At 40.0% G+C, this 19985-nt stretch overlaps 1 protein-coding gene across 1 annotated transcript; it reads right to left on the bottom strand.

The window, feature by feature from the left end:
• Positions 1 to 1103: 1103 nt before the first annotated feature.
• Positions 1104 to 17233, bottom strand: LOC138963578 (zinc finger protein 431-like). The gene is made up of 2 exons (XM_070335435.1): positions 17014 to 17233; positions 1104 to 4294 (listed from the first exon to the last, which is right to left on the bottom strand). The coding sequence occupies exon 2, from the start codon at positions 4134 to 4136 to the stop codon at positions 2079 to 2081; it is 2058 nt and encodes a 685-aa protein (XP_070191536.1). The 5' UTR covers positions 4137 to 4294; positions 17014 to 17233; the 3' UTR covers positions 1104 to 2078.
• Positions 17234 to 19985: the final 2752 nt, after the last annotated feature.

Here is a 19985-nt window from a genome sequence, read left to right as displayed (position 1 = left end):
GTTAAAGAAGAAGATTGGTGATAGTGCCAACTGTTGAATGTTACCATTCTGTCAAAAAAAATACTTCTTCAATTTCACCTGCGTGGAAACACAAAGGTGTTAAGAATGGATGGCACTCACATCTAATTTGATATTTTGACCACACAAAATGCAGTGAGGATAGAGAGTTGAATATTGCTGATGATAAACTCAGTTTGAGTACATTATGCACAGTGGTACCTGCAATGAAAGGACACCCCTGGGACCAGCAGTGTCCCTACATTGCAGGTGGTCTGTCATGACAGGTACACTTTGGTACAAATAATAGACAAAGAGACCTCAGAGTGTGTCCTTTTAAGGGAGGTGTCCTCTCATTGGAGGAGCCACACATCACAGGTACCACTGTATAGCACAGAATTTTACATAAAAAGAACAATCATGTTTTTATAGTTTTTCTTGCAGAATGTAATTTATCTGTGTGCGCCATTTCTACCTAAGAGAAAGAGCCCTCTGCCTTAGATGACTTGTGATTTACATTTTGCTCAATTGTGTTGTTGTTGAGAACAGTCCTCTCCTCTTCTGCTATTCCATGTATTGTTATAGAACTCTGGTATGTACCTTTATGAATGGTAATGGCCAACTTTCGTTGCATAAATATTTTTGTGCTTGATCTTTTCAATCAATCAATCAATCAATATGAGGCTTATATCGCACATATTCCGTGGGTACAGTTCTAAGCGCAGGGATTTATTTATTTATTTTTATTTTTTTATTTTTTATTTTTTAAACCTATAACTCGTCTTTTTATTAGTGCTTTGCAGCAATATGTTTGCACTTACGACTGAATTGCCTGCATTAACTTGATGAAGTTACATTATTTATCGATACTGTTCTTTCGGTATTTTTATTTGCAATAAAAATGTATGGAAAAAAAAGAAGATACATTTGACTGTGTATGCGTTTTGTGTGTGATTTAAAGCTATGAAAGAGACAAGTCCAAAGAAACAAAACCAACACTACATATGTACCAACACACAAACTCACATTCAAGCATGCACGCACACACACACAGAAAAGATCCCAGAAATAATAGAAAACCCTCACAATCAAATGGGACAAAGCAATACATTTCCTTTCTTTAATCAGTTTAACTTTCACACATGTATGTATGCAGACTTCGATTGTTTTTAATCACAAAATCAGTCTCGACACTGACCTTTGACATTATGTTATGTTATATGAAGTCTTATATCGCGTGCGTATCTCCAGACTCGAAGCCCGACATCCACTTGGATGGTAAAAAGAAAAAAAACTTGCACAGACACTTGAATACTGAAATATTTGATGACATGTTAGACCAATGAATAGACTTTGATGGCATTTGATGCCCATGACCAGAAGAAAATTAAGCAATAACAATGCAAGCAAAGCATTATCATAAGCTAAGTGGTACAAACTGAAATTTAGGACTTGAGCATAAAGAAGTGGCATATCATGTAAATTCGCTCTGTATGCTGGGTAATAGCAGACTAATTGACTTAATCCAGTTGTGAGAAACGTTGAGACAGGCACCCAACTAGACTGACAAAATGACTATGTGCTAACAACAAGCCGCAAAGAGCTTTTCAAAATCAATTCATGTCGTTTTTTGATGAAAATTGTTACTGTTTAAAAATAAATGTAAATCCGAAGTTTTTGGCAGTCATTCTAACTGAACTGATTGGTAAATACTGTTTTCGAGTTGGACAAGTATACAGAAAATACCATGGACTTCAAATTTGACTGTATAAATGCGAGGAGAAAATCATTCATTGGGTGTTTTTTTTTTTTAAATCATGGTGTTAATCTATCTCTGCATGTTCTTTGGTTTCTATTGTAAATTTAACTGGTAAAATTGTATTTTGTTTTCTGGCGCCTATGTCTGTTGCAATGTGTTTGAAGAGGGAAATCGTGTTTGTCTCATTTCTCAAGACCAGAACAAGTCTTTCCCAAGTAGTACATGTAAAGTATGTATAATAAGTATAATAGTATATACTTACATAATTATGTGTTTCGTAAAGTAAACAGTGAAAGTAAAAGAATATTTGAAAACTGGACGCTTAACTGCTCTGCTGGTGTTCGGGGTGCATTGTTTCAATGTGTTTTAATAAGTAAGGACGCCGTGTTAGAGCTTTGCCGCAAATGTCACACTTAAACTGCGGCTCCTTGTGCTTGCTCTGATGCGATTGGTACAAATGCTTATCTTTGAATTTCTTCTTGCAGACTTCACACTCAAACGGACAGGTGTCGAGATGCGAGTTCATGTGTTTTTTCAAGTTGCATTTGTATATGAATTGCTTGGAACAAATTTCACAGGAAAAGCGGGCCTCTCGATGCTGGTGCATGTGTGCATTCAGGTGGTTAGAGCTCTTGAAAGTCTTGAAACACACCGCACAGTTGTAGCCAGTAGCACTACCCTCCGAGACAGGCAAGGGGAGACCAATGGAGGCATATCTGCAACGTTTGTTGAACTGCAAGGTTCCCTTGTGCCATTTGACGTGCTGGTAGAACAGCACAATGTGGTCTTTGACGCCTCCACATGTCGGGCACTCAAACACTTGCTGACTATTTTCAGGGTGTGAAGCACACTTTCCTTCCAGTAACCCCTGTCCACAGACCACACACTGATTATTAGCGTGTCTGATGATAGCGTCTTTATCCACATCCACCCCCATCTTTTTCAGGCCTCGGACTCGATGTTCCAGTGAGGGGCCGCACTGGTGAGAGTGCAACAGGTGTCTGTTGAGTAAGTGTTGCATTTTGAACATTTGTGAGCAGACGTCGCACTGAAAAGACTTTGTTGACACATGAACAGTTTTGTGGTGGTACAGAGAACTTTTGTGCACAAAGCCTGTGTCACAGATGTCACAAAAATAGCGCTTGACACCGAAATGACTTGCCATGTGCTTATCAAATGATGGCTTTGATGTAAACACAGCGCCGCAGACGTAACACAATTTGTTGAAGTCGTGACAAGCTTTTTTGTGGGCACTGAGAGCAAAGCTACTAGGCTGAATACTTCCACAAACATCACACTCAACCTCTGGCTCGCCTGAGTGTTTGCACTTGATGTGAGCTCTGAGAGACTCCTTGCTTGTGTAGAAATTTGCACAAAACTCACAAGCAAAGTTTTTCTGATTAGCTTCAATACCAAATGATCCTTTGCCGGTGCTGTGAGTGCGTACATGTACATGAAGTTTGCGTTTGATGGTGAATGTTTTGCTGCAGAAAGCACATGAGTGGTACTTGGGTGCTTTGTGTTTGGATGGTAGCTTGGACTGGTTAGCGACTCCGGAGGATCTTTTAGACGAGGCCTTCTTTGATCTCATTCTATTTGAAACTCCAGAAAGGCTCAACAACCCCTTTTCTTTTTCTGCTTTTACCCTTGCCTTTGTTTTTCTATTCTGCAGTGAAACTCTTTTACTTCTGAGCTGTGATATGCTTGATACTGGCGAGTTGGACTTCTCTGACCCGAGAGAGTTGCTCTCAGTGCCTGAAACGTTTGATGACATCATTTTCAAAATGCCTGTTTGGCTGCTCTCATTATTTTGTGGACTTTCAGACACTTGCAAGGAACACAATTCATGACTACTTTCATTCACAGAGTCGGAATCCTCCAGGGCAGAGGGTGAATCACTGAAAGATTCATGACTTAATTTCTCCCCCTCCACAGGTACGGACACAAAATGAACAGGTGGTGACATATCATCAGAGTCTCGAACAAACCTTTCTCCATTTTTGACAGTTCCATTTGATACATTCAATGATGAACTATTTTCAACTGACTCCAGCTTCAGCTCGGCTCTTTTCCTCTCAGTGTCATTTGATACTTGTTTATCTGACACATGTCCACACGCAACAATCACACCCAGCTTCTTCTCTGAATCTGACCTCCTTGAAAATGAACTCATCGCCCAACTGATAGCAAAGCCTTGTACAAATGCACTAACTGTGCAAGTCAGAATTTGTTTACAAGTCACACAACAACATTCTGCATCCTGGTTGAAGTTTCCAGCGGTTTTGATCTTACGACCAACAGACTTCTTTCCGCAGACAATGCAGGCTCTGGTTCTTTGTTGACGTAAAGATGAAATCTGCGACTGGCGTGTAGCTTCCATTTCGAGTTGCCGTTACTTTGTCTCTTTCAGCATTGACCCGTGAACAGCCGTTTCTGCGGGTACTAGTGATAAGGTTGAGTTTGCAGATCCCTCAGCTGCTGCTGCACTGGGGCTGTCTCATCACCGAGCTTAAATGAAGATGTGGTATTTTGTCCAAGCTGTTGAATAAACAAGCAAAGCAAATGCTTATACGACTCTCCTTTGTCATGTCACATTACAGCGGAAGCCCCCTTAGATTAAGAATCCCTGATAAAAGACTCCCTCCCTTTCTTACTGCTAGTGTCCCAAATTCAAGACAGCTGTTGTATCTTCCAGTACATTTTCGTACATGTATAGAAAAGATTAATTTAATTTAGTCCTCCTCTTTTACCCAGACTCAAACGGGTGAAACCTGTGCCTGCATTGTGTGTATACAAAATCTACTGTTGCAAGTGCAACTGATCGACTTCCCGTGCCACTCTGTAGGAGTAAAACAACAGTGTAATAATCTCATTTTTTGTCTGGGCCTTGCAGCTTTTGCATTCGATACATATATCATTTACACGATAACACCCCAAACTGAAACGTTTCTTCCCTTTTACTTCAAGACGTACAATATTTGAGGGAGAAAAACATGTCAATTTCTAGCAAGTGAAGGAAATTCGTGGTGAAATTCAATTAGATTTTATCCCAAAAGTTAATGCCTTTGACAATTTTACCAATGGTGTCCCCCCCCCACACACACACAAAGAACATTCTAAACAAGAAGAGCAAACGCTCGATCGAGTCACTTTCGCAGTTCTGAATATTATATGAGGCATCAGATGGACAGGAAGAAATTGCTATTCACAACACAATACAGATGTAAATAATTTGATGTAAAGAATAATCCTATAAAGTTTGAATCAAATCCGATGAATAGTTTCAGAGATATGATATTTCAATTTTTTTCCTTCAAGACATACCTGTGACCTTGAAAAAGGTCAAAGGTCACCAAAGCAGACGTCAAAGTGTAGAGGTCACTGGGAGTCACGTTCACATAAAATTTGAGCCCGGTCACTTTTATAGTTTCCGAGAAAAGCCCAACGTTAAGTTGTGTGTTGCCGAACAGAAAAGGCTAGTTATCTCCCTTGTTTTTCTGATAACGTTCGTAAAAGGCTACAGATGTAAATACTTTGATGTAAAGAATAATCCTACAAAGTTTCAATCACATCCGATGAACTTTGTCAAAGATATAAAATGTCTAATTTTTCCTTTGACGCTGACCTGTGACCTTGAAAAAGGTCAAAGGTCAACGAAACCATCGTTAAAGTGTAGAGGTCATTGGAGGTCACGACTAAACAAAATATGAGCCGGATCGCTTTGATAGTTTCCGAGAAAAGTCCAACGTTAAGGTGGTGTCTACGGACGGCCGGCCGGCCGGCCGGCCGGCCGGACAGACTAACACTGACCGATTACATAGAGTCACTTTTTCTCAAGTGACTCAAAAATTGCTGAAAACTTTCATTATTTGCTTTTTTGTGCTAATTTTAGTCATGGCACCACCAGCTTCCTTTCTCAGATTTCTGAGTCGGCTCGAAGATTGCGTGGCATTTTCAATTGTCAAACAATGAGGGTCCCAAAGGGTTTAAAATCGTGATCGTGATTGGCGTTTTTTGACATTTCTGTGACCGTGATTGCCGAAATTTCCATTTCTGTGATCGTGATGGGACTTTGCCCGTGATCCGTGATAACAAAAAAAATCAAATCTCGTGATCGTGATTTGTTTTCGTGATCGTGATGGGCATTATTGCAAAGCATTTTATTTTCAACGTACATTTTTCACAGCTGTATCACTCTATGATCCTCTATTCGTCAAGGTGTTCGTGATCGTGAAAACAAAAATCAAGGTAACTGTGATCGTGAAAGCTAAAATTTCCCTTCCCGTGATCGTGATGATACCCTCCCTGTGGGGCCCTCAACAATGAGTAGTACTACTACTAGTAGGTGCAAAGGGAAATAATCTGTTGCTGGTACATGTATGAAATGGTATACTTTTTTTTGTTAAGATCTTTTTTTTAGATTTGTTTATCGAAAATGAAGTAAAATTTTTTTTTCTCACAATATTTTGGGTAATGTTGGACTTTAGAGTGTTTATAGCTCATAATTCAGAGGCATTTAAGCCTCCAAATTTGCAGAACCTGCACTTGTAATCATAAAAAGTCATTTTAGATCCCTTTGAAGTCATGGAATGAACAGACTGTACGTATGAATGCATTTCGTTTTACATACGTAAAAAGACGGAATTATCCGTATGAGTCAGCAGGGGAGGCAACTCTGTCGTGTAAGTGATGTCCCTTGGTTGACAACTTACATGCTTTTTCGCGTCATTTTCAATGATCAAACAATCAAATTAATTAATTATGCTTAAGTTTGGAACTCAATCTGTCAATTAATTTCACGACAAATGTACTTTGGCTTGATTACAGGGACTTGTATCAAAAATAAGTAATGCCACTGGATTCTGAGCTATGAATTTAAAACGCTAAAGTTCAACATTACCATATTTTACACATGATCCCCACAAAAAAACTCCCCAAAACAACAGCAACAAAAAGGCGTCTAAGTCTAACCCTGAAGACGTCAGGAAAAATGTTCTAAATCTTGTGATGAAAAATTCAAGTCTCAAACAAATTAAGAAAGTACAACAGATATAATTTAGACAGATCTTTAAGCTTCAGGTTCACTAATTTCACTGCCAATTATTATCCCAGCAAAGCTGGAGGTATCCCACGAACGCTATACTGTAATCGACTTGAGAAATTTTCATACCGATAATACATGATAAAGAAGGATTCTTTGTGCCCGGCTACGGGCTACAGTTGAAGATGGAAGTTCACCAAAAATTGGGCCCATACTAACAAAAATATAATGGTGCAATAGGCGCCCCCATTTTTTGAGCAAACGCCACCCAAGGCCGCTTTGGACGGGTAGAAATTCTGTAGTTTCCAAGTCTATTTGTGTGTGGTTATCCAAGACTATGGATAAAGCTCGCGTAAGATTATGTCACGGTCAAAAGTCTTTGACGTCATTAATGCATCATTACGTCATGCCTCCCTGTAGTCTTTTTCTCTCGCGCGGTGTGTGTGTGTGTTCATTTTGTGCACATGTGTTAGTGTTAGTGTTCGTGTTAGTGTTAGTGTGTGTGTATGTGTGTGTGTGTGTGTGCGCGTGCATGAGTCTGTACTCGTGTGTGTGTGTGTGTGTGTGTGTGTAAGAAAGACTGAGAGAGAGGGAGAAAGAGTGTGTGTGTGTGAATGTGTGTGTGCATGAGTTTGTGTGTATGTTTGTGTGTGTATGAGTGTGTATACATGTATGTTTGTTTGTAAAGGTGTGTGTGTCCGTCTGTGCGTATTTGTTTGTTTGTTTGCTTAACGCCCAGCCGACCACGAAGGGCCATAATTATCAGGGCAGTGCTGCTTTGAGATATAACGTGCGCCACACACAAGGCAGAAGTCGCAGCATAGGCTTCATGTCTCACCCAGTCACATTATTCTGACACCGGACCAACCAGTCCTAGCATGCACTAACCCCATAATGCCAGACGCCAGGCGGAGCAGCCACTAGATTGCCAATTTTAAAGTCTTAGGTATGACCCGGCCTGGGTTCTAACCCACGACCTCCCGATCACGGAGTGGACGCCTTACCACTAGGCCAACCGTGTATGTGCGTATGACAATGCTGGCGCTAGTATTTTTTTCAAACCCGTACGCAAACTTTTATGATGCAAACAGTCCAGAAAAAACTGCAGGCGGCTCATTGGAACCAGTAAGAGTCCTGGTTTTGTTGTTTTACCAGCAAAAAAAACCCGGTAGCTCTAAAAATCAACCGGTAGGTCATACCAGCAGCCAATTTTGTTCCAGTATTATCTCATGCCAACCGGTAAAATACCGGTAATTACCGGTTAACGCCAATACTGGTATGAGTGTGTGTTTTGTGTGTATGAGATTTGTGTGAGTCAATGTGTGTGTGTGTGTGTCTGCCTGTGGGTGTGTGCGTGCGTACATGCGTGCGTATGTACATGTGTGTGTGTGTCAGTGTGTGTTTGTATTCATAAGAGAGAAAGAGAGAGAAAGAGAGAGAGTGGGTGGGTGGGTGTGTGTTTGTGCGTGTGCATAAGTGTATGTATGTGGTCAAGAGTACAACAGAGCGTCGAGTGCCTGTATCACGAGTTGGTCACAAAACTAGCCTTGTAAAGGCAACCATTCTACATGCACCTCAATCAAACCTGTTCTAATCTGTTCAAAATAAGTTGATTTCAATATGCATGTCTTCTTGTGTTCAAATCTGTGTCTGTTGAGTTATATATCTGTGGATTAGTTCGAAAAAGTCGGTTGTCGGCGAAACGCGAAACGTGACACAATTCACACACTACACTTTGAAGCTGCATGTTCGCTTTACAAGAGACAATTTGAAACTGAATCAATCATATCATGTTATGAAAGACAAAACAGTTCAATGCAGGTTTACTGTCAGGACGAACGAATGACCGACGATGTGTATAATTGCGTTCAAAGGACGGCTGCTTGCGCGTAACCGTCGCGTTAGTTTTTCGTACCGAGTTCGTCTTCATTTTAACAACGAGTTGGAAGTCTCGCGTAGGTGGGAAACAGCAGGATTTTAAAGCTTCTGTCGCTGCCTTCATTTCGGCATAGGACTTTAAGCGGTTTCTTGATTCCACTCTACATAGCAGTCCAAGGGAAAAATAATTGAAAACCGCGTAAATGTTATGTTACGCGCATGCAACAAAAAACGATCCCTCACTAGGACGTGAACGAGATTTTGCGTAAGCGGCGGCCATTTTGAATATTGTTTACAAAAGAGCTGGTCACATGCTGTTTTGGTCGAAGCATTGATGGATCATTGTGGCGAAAAAGCATGAGGTAAGTTTTGCTGTTTATGGTTACGTTCATGCAGTTTTGTCAGTGAAAGACATGAAATGCAAGTAAAGTGACCAAAATACATTATCATTTTTATGAACAACGGCATGAACGTGAAAACAGTGTTAGCAGGGGTTATCTTAGTCGCATTTGGAATTGTGGAAAATGTTTGTTGATTTGTTATGAGCACATGTTTGTGAGTGACCATGCTTACTTTTGGTGTTACTGTTTTTAATGTTACATGCGTGAATATGTTTGCTTTAGGAGAATGATTTTTACATGTTTTTTAGCGAGAAGACCAATTTTGGACGTAGTGTTGTGAGATCTCGAAGGATTAAAAAAAATTGTTACGACTTACCATTTTTTTTACCATCTTGACGCGTGATTGTAACTTAACACGAAAGTACATATCGTTAACGTTACGTACAAGCAAGTGCTGCATTCATTTTAGATCGGGGAAATTTTAAAGGAAAACAAATATGCAATAATCTGAACATTTGCATTCTCGATGAATGTGGATGGCCCTGGTACGATCTTAAACCCAAGTTTGAATGTTCTGTTCGTACGTAACCTAACGCAATCACAGTGACAACATGCCCGTGTAAAGTTACATGCTAACTATCACCTTGTTGATGGAAACTGAATCTGCAAGTACCTGTCTGATTTTTCAAGATGATGCGTTTTGAATGGCGATCTTTAACTTCAGTTTGTGTTTTCGCCTGCACAAGGGATGTTTTAGTGATATATGTGTTTGTATGTAACTTTACTCCATAAAGAGTGGTGTTAAGTTACACTCATGTATTTTTCATCACACAAGTTTGGTATAGCAAAATCTATTGAATAGGAGCTTTTTAGTACAAATGAATTGTTTGCTTCATGGTAACATTTGAATTATAATTGTGCATTATGTTACATGCAGTAAAAACGTGCATGCAAGTAACTTAACACGACAAATGCATGTTTGTTTTAGTACCGATGATACTAGTTTTTGTTTAAATGTACACGAATATATTAACATGCATGGTAATTTATGTTTAATTCAATCAAATTGATGATTTTCATGAGATTAGTTATGTGGAACTGGTACGCTTTGAATATCACCTCGGAATTTCTTGTTATTTTGTGTTGCAGATTCAAGCCCTCATTGGTGATGGTGCAGAAGTACATTTCCTGAAGAAACAGCGTGAAAGCAAACAGACTTCTATGTGTGGCCCTTTGTTCCCATGCACTAAGATTTCTGAAGCTGTACTGTTGTCATGTATTTGTTTAGCATGAGGTCAACCAGCCTAGATGCATTCCCTCCATAATAAAAAAAAACAATAAACAAGAAGAGCAAACGCTCGATCGAGTCACTTTCGCAGTTCTGAATATTATATGAGGCATCAGATGGACAGGAAGAAATTGCTATTCACAACACAATGAGTCACGTTCACATAAAATTTGAGCCCGGTCACTTTTATAGTTTCCGAGAAAAGCCCAACGTTAAGTTGTGTGTTGCCGAACAGAAAAGGCTAGTTATCTCCCTTGTTTTTCTGATAACGTTCGTAAAAGGCTACAGATGTAAATACTTTGATGTAAAGAATAATCCTACAAAGTTTCAATCACATCCGATGAACTTTGTCAAAGATATAAAATGTCTAATTTTTCCTTTGACGCTGACCTGTGACCTTGAAAAAGGTCAAAGGTCAACGAAACCATCGTTAAAGTGTAGAGGTCATTGAAGGTCACGACTAAACAAAATATGAGCCCGATCGCTTTGATAGTTTCCGAGAAAAGTCCAACGTTAAGGTGGTGTCTACGGACGGCCGGCCGGACGGCCGGCCGGACAGACTAACACTGACCGATTACATAGTCACTTTTTCTCAAGTGACTCAAAAATAATACGAGTGGGTGGAACGCTGTTTTGTTAATACAGTGAAACCCGGCTATATTGAAGTGGCACGGGACCCGGGAAGACCTTCAATATAGCCGGAACTTCAATATAGGCAATTCTCGGTTATATTGAATTTCCCTCCTTGTTCCTTCAGAAATTCAATATAACCGAACTTTTTTTCACTATACGTTCTTATTTCCGTGTCCACACATTGCGTTTGATGTGAGATATATTCCCATTAATCTTTCACCTGTTGGCTGTTGTTCTTCGAGCCTCCTTGCATTTTTCTGCACACACACACACACACTCACACACACACAAACACACATTCCATATTCCTCAGCTATTTCTGGATTCCTTTCTTTTTTTGCAGCCAGTTTCCAGCTTCTGAATAAGCTCGATTTTTCTTTTAATTGTCAGACTCACCCTTTTTACATTTAGTCAAGTTTTGACTAAATGTTTTAACATAGAGGGGGAATCGAGACGAGGGTCGTGGTGTATGTGTGTCTGTGTGTGTGTGTGTGTGTGTGTGTGTGTGTGTGTGTGTGTGTGTGTGTGTGTGTGTGTCTGTCTGTCTTTCTGTCTGTCTGTGTGTGTGTGTGTAGAGCGATTCAGAGTGAACTACTGGACCGATCTTTATGAAATTTGACATGAGAGTTCCTGGGTATGATATCCTGAGATTTTTTTTTCATTTTTCGGATAAATGTCTTTGATGACGTCATATCCGGCTTTTTGTAAAAGTTGAGTCGGCACTGTCACACCCTCATTTTTCAATCAAATTGATTGAAATTTTGGTCAAACAATCTTCGACAAAGGCTGGACTTTGGTATTGCATTTCAGCTTGGAGGCTTAAAAATCAAGGCTTTGGTAATTAAAAATTAGAAAATTGCAATTAAAATTAGTTTTTTATAAAATGATCCAAATTTACGTTTATCTTAGTCTTCATGATTTTCTGATTCCAAAAACATATAAATATGTTTTATTCGGATTAAAAACAAGCTCTAGAAATAAAAAAATAAATAAAAATTATGATTAAAATTAAATTTCCGTAATCAATTTAAAAACACTTTTATCTTATTCCTTGTCGGTTCCTAATTCCAAAAACATATAGATATGATATGATTAACTGACTGTATTATTATTAAGCAGGTAATACGTCCATAATGTCAAGTATTGTAATCTGCATGCTATGTTAAGCTCCGGCCTTACTTGTAGGAGAACGGTATGCTATATGTCCGTCTGTCTGTTATGTCCTTAAATGCTGTGTGTTGTGTATACTTGCCTAACATATCTATTATAAATGTTGATGGATGAATGATGATAAATTGTAGACGGATGCATGTTATTGATTAAAAGCCCCACAATGATGTGCTTGGCAAAAATAAAAAAAAGTTTAAAATGATGATTAAAATTAAATTTCCGAAATCAATTTAAAAACACTTTCATCTTATTCCTTGTCGGTTCCTAATTCCAAAAACATATAGATATGATATGTTTGGATTAAAAACACGCTCAGAAAGTTAAAGCGAAGAGAGGTACAGAAAAGCGTGCTTTGCAGCACAGCCCAACCACTACCGCGCTAAACAGGCTCGTTAATTTCACTGCCTTTTGTACGAGCGGCGGACTACGGTCAGTGTGAAAAAAATGCAGTGTGTTCAGTTTCATTCTGTGAGTTCGACAGCTTGACTAAATGTTGTTATTTCGCTTCACGCGACTTGTTTGTTTTGCAGCCATTTGTGCTAGTGTACAAAGGGAAACTACTCGCACGAACAAGAGAAATTATGTCGGGGAGATCTACGCACCACAAGACTACATGGCGTAGATGTACAGAGGCCCGCGGCATTGTTAGACTAATTGTTATCAGAGACCTCCTGACTCGAAAGTTGATGCTGATCTGGCCTCTCCCCTTCCACAACTGATTGCGCTGACAGAGGCGTGTCATATCATTCGGCGCCCGCGCAGTCATTGTTCTTAAAAATAAAAAGTTAAACAAATCTTTGGAGCAAACATTTAATATAGCCAAGTAAAAACGTCCCGTGGGCTGAATTTTTGTTTCAATATAGCCGGGATTTCAATATAGCCGACTTCAATGTAGCCAACATTTTTTAACAAAGAAAAAGTAGAGCTTCAGCCGGGACCTGAAAAATTCTTCAATATAGCCGGGATTTCAATATAGCCTACTTCAATATAGCCGGGTTTCACTGTATTTCAAAACTGTCATTGATTTTCATGTATGCAGAGGCTCTTCTATTCCATCTGTCAGTGCCACATCTGTGGTTAGCAGCTTCATGTTTGTTTTTGAGTTCATGTTGTGCTGTTGTCTAGTTACAATCTGAAAGATAGGAAAGAGCCTGGTTGGTAGCAAAGTTTGGTTGGTAGGACATTTTTGGTTGTTGCCCAATGTTTTGTCTAACATTTGCTGTTTCGTTTGAGTATTTCTCTTTTGATTACAAAGGTGTAGCTGAAGTAATAACAAAAGTTGAATGGATATGTTTGCCTTTCCCTTATTCGGGATATTTTGTTTGTTGCCTAAAACTGGCTCTGAATCCACTTAAATTCAATTATTTCACTGTCTTAAGCACTCAATAGGTCATTCAATATTAAGAGAATGTTTTCTTCAATTACTAGTACGATTTAAGTGATTAAGAGGCTGTATAACAATTATTTCACCTTCAAATAGCACTAGTTGGTGTAAAGTTACTTGCATACGTCTTTTCTTGTTATTTATTCTTTCCCTTTATCACTTGGACTCACATTTTTGGATGTGAAATATGTTTATATCTATGTATTTACTTGTAGAACATTTAATTCTGGATGGATTTCTTTTTCTGGTGAAAAATGGGTAAGAAAAAGGATAGGTCACAGTGTTATGTTACATGCATGTATTGCTAGGTTTTCTATTTTATACATTAAAACGAGTAAAACAATTGTTGGGATACTTTAACCTTAATTAATACTTTAACTGAAGTATTTCATACCTTGACAATGTAGGAGCCTTTAATACAGTACATTTACTTAGTCATTTTACCTTGAAATTAGGAACGCCTGATGTTGTAAATGCATGGTGCATTATAACATAATTCAGAAATTGGAAAAATGAACTTTTTCTTCTTACAATTAAATATAAAGATAAGGCTTAACATATTTGAAGACTTTTTGTTTGTTTATTTTACTTAAATATGTTACTTTTTTAACATTGTGAGTCAAATGTTCTGCTTTGTGTAAAGTTACGTACATGCAACAGTTACATGCAGTTTTCAATACTGTATCAGACTAGAACACTGTTGTTATGATTTAATCATTGAAAGTACACTTGTAGCAGGCTGTTAAAGTTAAATAAAGACCTGGAATTAAACTGGATTTGTTTTAAGTTGATGTTGATTGAAAGGGTCACGGTGTTACCGTTACATGCAAACCAAATACATTTTCTTCAAATACTACTCAGTAAATAGCCCATTTGAAATTTCTTTTGGTAGGAAGTATCAAGATAACTATATGCTCCAATTTAAGTAAAAAAGATTGTTTTATGACAAAATTATATTTGTCATGCTCATGTCACAGAGATTGGACACTCAGACCTGGGAACCCCTGTTTTGCACTTTGAGTATTCTCAAACAAACTTGGTGTATTTTCACAAAAATGAGCGTACTCCACACAGCGTTTGCACATCCATGATTAAAACATGCCTCATGCGCGTCCGTTAATTAAGTTTACCTATACATTTAAAACAAAAGCTTTCTTCAATTTTTACTGACACAAACTGTACCGTATTTGACGGACTACAAGCCGCGACTTTAAAAAAAAAATCGCATTGCGGCTTATAAAAAGATGCGGCTAAAACGTTACCTAAACTTGAATAGCATTCACCTAATGGAAGTCGCCGCGGATTTTCATTTCGCTCGATTAGCGATTACCGGTACTTTATTAGCTCTCTACTCAAGACTCGGCGCTTTTCTCTTTCATTCGCGAATCTTCGTTTGTCAACAAGTCGTCGTGACAAGCGTACAGAGAAACACCGGATGTATCAGTGTCTCGCGATAGTTGGAGGAGCGTGAGCCGCCATGTTGTGTTTTCGTCTGCTCGAAATGTGCGCAAAAGTCGTAAATCATCCCAAAAAAGCTTATTCCGGGCGGGACTACATGTGTGTGTTGGTTACAAATTGTGTGTGTGTGATATTTTTCTTCAAACTTTTTCGCTTTTCTCCTTTGTTTCACTTGTTTATTCTCGGAGCCGATTTCACCAAATACCGTACTTTCGTTTGCCTGGTTGTTTTGATTGATTGACACGATCCGATTATATTTTTCCGGACGGCGGCTAACATAGTGACGTAATCATGTGCCAAAATACTGGATCAGCTTCAGGATGGGCTTGTGAAGAAAAGTAGTCTATGCATTTTTCTCGTCGTATTTTTTTCCCACTGACCGTACTGAGCGTATTCTCGACAATCATGCGTACAAAATACGGCGAAATCGTATGGGTTCCCAGGTCTGGACACTATTCTGTACTCTTGACCACGTGTGTTTGTTTGTAAAGGTGTGTATGTCCGTCTGTCTATATGTGCGTATGAGGGTGTGTTTTGAGTGTATGAAGTGTGTGTGAGAGAGTGAGTGTGTGTGAGAGAGTGAGTGAGTGCGAGTGAGTGCGTGTGAGTGAGTGTGTATGTGTGTAACTTGGGGTGTGTGTGTGTGTGTGCGTGTGTGTGTTTGAGAGAGAGAGAGAGAGAGAGAGAGAGAGAGAGAGAGAGAGAGAGAGAGAGAGAGAGAGGCGTCTCCGAGGTGACATGATCGACCTCTACAAGTATGCATGGGATCTACGACACAGGCAACCCGAATTTCCAGCTAGCTGGCCGAAACCAAAGACACTAGGGGAAACAGCCTCAAGTTGTATAAACCATTTTGTAGGCTGAACGTTCGGAGCTGCTTCTTCGCAGAAAGGGTGATTCCTCACTGGAACAGTCTGCCAGAAACAGTTGTGACAGCACCATTGGATTGGATTGGATTGGATTGGATAAGATTTACAGTCCAGTGAGGTTAACCTCATGGAAATTCGGGCTGCTTTCTCCCCGGGGAAAGCGAGCTGCCATACATGCGGCGCTACCCATATTTTTTTTTTTCCTGCATGCGTGTATTCATGTTTCCTGAGACTTAATGCCGTGTGAGATGGAATTTTTTTTTTTACTTTATTCCAAGTCCCACGGGTATTTGATGGACATTTTTATCTATGCCTATACAATTTTGCCAGGAAAGACCCTTTTGTCAATCGTGGGATCTTTAACGTGCACACCCCAATGTAGTGTACACGAAGGGACCTCGGTTTTTCGTCTCATCCGAAAGACTAGCACTTGAACCCACCACCTAGGTTAGGAAAGGGGGGAGAAAATTGCGGCCTGACCCAGGCCTGAACACGCAACCTCTCGCTTCCGAGCGCAAGTGCGTTACCACTCGGCCACCCAGTCCATCAGTGAACAGTTTCAAAGGAAGGCTGGACAATTTCTGGGCAGACAGACCAGAGAAATTCTCGCCAACGTGCTACCAATAACCGCCCGCGCATGCCACCAACAAAAGTGTTATTGGAGTACTATAGACCTTTTCGGTATCTGAGCAGCTCTCGCGAGACACGCTCTTTGTTATGCTTTGAACATCGCGAGAACTTCGAACTTTGGCTTGTGCAGCTCGCGTGAGATCGCTGTACCGCATGCTTTGCTATGCTCTGAAGTTTGCGAGAGATCACGAGAGTTTGGAATACCGATAGGGTCTATTCGACAGGATCGATGAACAGGCCTAAGGCCTTAAACATCGCAAGTTCAAGTTCAAGTTCAAGAGACAGACAGACAGAGAGAGAGAGAGACAGACAGACAGAGAGAGAGAGAGAGACGGACGATTGGTCTATCGCTGGGGGTATGCAGTGCCTTGGCAATGCACATCTACTTCATTTATTATTTATTTTATTGACTGAGAACACAAAAATGATAGTCAAACTAGTCAAAGAAATCGTTTTTGCCGTTTTGGTTTTCCAACGTCACGTGCCACTGTCAAGCATCATTTATGAAGCGATCCGATGCTAAGGAAAAAGTGTAGTACATATTGCCTTCTGTGACACTACATACCTGCTGGACTGGCAGAAGTATAACCATTTTGTCGTAATTCAATGCGCAGCAACACCTCAGAACACAAGTATAATCAAGGAAGCCGGAAGTTTGCAAGGGAGCATAATCGTATGCACTTTTTTGAGTGCTCTCCCTTTACATAGGTCCGCGAATCAAGTAGCTCACTTCTCAGGCACAGTTTGCATTTTGGCACACAATAATTCTGTCGTGCAGGGGCGGATTAGGGGGTGTAGGGGGTGTGGGGGTGTGGGGGGTTTACAGGGGTTCCGACCCCCCCCCCCCCCCGGCTGTCAAAAAAAAAAAATAATAATAATAACTTTAAAAGAAATAATGAGTGGCTGCTGACACCAGTTGATCATGGATAAGCCATAAATTGTTCATAAAATAGCTAAAACTCTTCAGCTTCTGGGAGGGCAAAGCCCCCCAGACCCCCCAACGGGGCCTTGCCCATGTACCCCACAAAGGATCTACCCCTGATTTTTTTTCTCCATTGTGTTTTGAAGGTCCTCCTTGTTCTTGTTTAAAAAAAAGAAAAAACTTACAGCAGTTGTTTTCGGTCCATCAAAGTGATTTCGAATGTTTGATTCTATGGGTCAAGAGTTGACGCTTTTTGTGTGTGACTTTTCAGGGTATGTTAACATTCAATTAGTTCTTGGGGCACATTCATTATTTAGAAAAATACAGATAGAACTGTTGACGTATGTTTTAACTCATGATAGCTCACACCATACAATAATAGAACATTTTATTCCTATTTAGTAACAGCTTTTGTATCCTGGGTAGATACGTCATAGGCACAAAATAAAAAAAATTAAATAGAAAGGGCAAGTTTTTGTACTTTGACAGAATTGCTAAAATCATTCCTCAGTGATTTTTTGAAAATCTCTCTATTATTGCACTAAGACACGTCATCTTCGTACATAGCTGAAACTCCCATGTTTTTGCACGAGTGGATTTTTATGTGTACGTGTATTCGACCGTTTTTACCCCGCCATTCGGGCACTGGCATACGCCGATTTCGGGGGTAGTATGCTAAGTGTTTTCGTGTTTCTATAACCCACTGAACTCGTGACAGTGACATGGATTACAGGATCTTTTACGTGCACACTTGGTTTTGTGCTTGCGTGTACACATGAAGGGGAATAAGGCACTAGCAGGTCTGCATATTGATTTAATTGGGAGATCGGAAAAATCTCCACCCTTGACCCACCACACGGCAAAAAGACACAATTTCTGGGGAAATATAAAAGAGAGCAACAGAAGATGAGTGTTTCTGCACGATTGCATTGTGCACACTGCATATGATGCTTGGAAAAAGAATTCTGAGAAAACTGTCAAATTATACTCAACACTTTTCACATTGATGACATCACTTTGAAAATAATCACTTTAATGCAAAGAAGAGGGTGACAATCCAAAAAGTTGTGCCACCTGTTGACTTAATTGCCTCGTACTGGTTGAGTTCGGCCATCATCAAGAGGGAGGAGGGATGGGGTAGGACAGGGGCGAAATGGTCTTTGATGGTTGGAGTGGAGTGTTCAGTACAGTGGAACCCCCCTTTTAAGACCTCCAAAATTCTAAGAAAATCAGGTCTTAAAAAAGGGGGGGGGAGTCTTAAAATAGGGGTAAATTTACAGAGGTTATGAACAGAAAGTCTAAGAAAACATCGTCTTAAAATGGAGGAAGTCTTAAATCGGGGGGGGGGGGGGGGGGGGGGGTCTTATAAGGGGGGTTCCTTTGTACTTGGTGTGTGTGTTTATACTTATCAATTAAGGTTCTTGGTGAACCAGCTCCATTTTCTTCAGAAGTGTTATCACGTACCCCATATGTTTCCGGTACCTGCCGGCTGTGTTTGTGTCTGCGTGTGAGTGTATATGTGCTGTGTATGTGTGAATTGTGATCTTTGAAGATTATCCAAATCATCTTTTTTGGCAGCAATGTTTACAGACTTAATTGTGCACATGAACTTGAAGTAACATACATTTAAGATGTATACTGTACTTTCACTTTCAGTATTTCTATTTCACTTTTTCAGTGAAAGTAAATTGTACCAAAACTTAGCAATAAAGATAATTGTGACGGTGTATGTATATTTTCTTCAACACTATGAAAGAGACAAGTTCAAACAAAGAAAAATAAAACAATACAAACATTTGTTTTTCAAGCGCACAACACACACACACACTGTACTTTCACCTGCAGTATTTCTATTTTGAAGTTAAATGTATACAAAAAAAGAGCAAAAAATAAAGATAATTGTGATGGTGTATGTATTCTTCTTATTCAAAGCTTTGTAACTGTAAGAGACAAGTTTGTTTGTTTGTTTGTTTGTTTAATGCCCAGCCGACCACGAAGGGCCATATCAGGGCGGTGCTGCTTTGACATATAACGTGCGCCACACACAAGACAGAAGTCGCAGCACAGGCTTCATGTCTCACCCAGTCACATTATTCTGACACCGGACCAACCAGTCCCAGCACTAACCCCATAATGCCAGACGCCAGGCGGAGCAGCCACTAGATTGCCAATTTTAAGTCTTAGGTATGACCTGGCCGGGGTTCGAACCCACGACCTCCCGATCACGGGGCGGACGCCTTACCACTGGGCCAACCGTGCCGGTGTAAGAGACAAGTCCAAACAAAGAAAAAGAAAACAATACACAAATAAACAATTGTATTCAAGAACACGCACACACACACACACACACACTGTCACATTCCTGCGCTCGACGCCAAAATGACCAGCCATGTGTTTATGAAAAGAAGTTCTATTTGAAAACACAGCGCCACACTGCACAGAGCCTAGAGATAACATAACTTTTTGTATTCATGTCAGGATGTTGTGGGTATGGAGAGCTCACCACCACTGGCACCTGTGTACTATGACTCAGCACATTCATACCCGTTCATTCATAATCCTCATACACACAGACACACACACACACTCCCAGAAAATAGAGAAAACCCTCAAAA

This window comes from Littorina saxatilis, linkage group LG1, assembly GCF_037325665.1.
Source record: "Littorina saxatilis isolate snail1 linkage group LG1, US_GU_Lsax_2.0, whole genome shotgun sequence".
Classification (NCBI taxonomy): Eukaryota; Metazoa; Mollusca; class Gastropoda; order Littorinimorpha; family Littorinidae; genus Littorina; species Littorina saxatilis.
This window is presented reverse-complemented; position numbering and strand designations above follow the sequence as displayed.

What these genes read in the sequence shown, in the direction of transcription:
- LOC138963578 (XM_070335435.1), bottom strand. Translation starts at nt 4,136, where the DNA reads ATGGAAGCTACACGCCAGTCGCAGATTTCATCTTTACGTCAACAAAGA.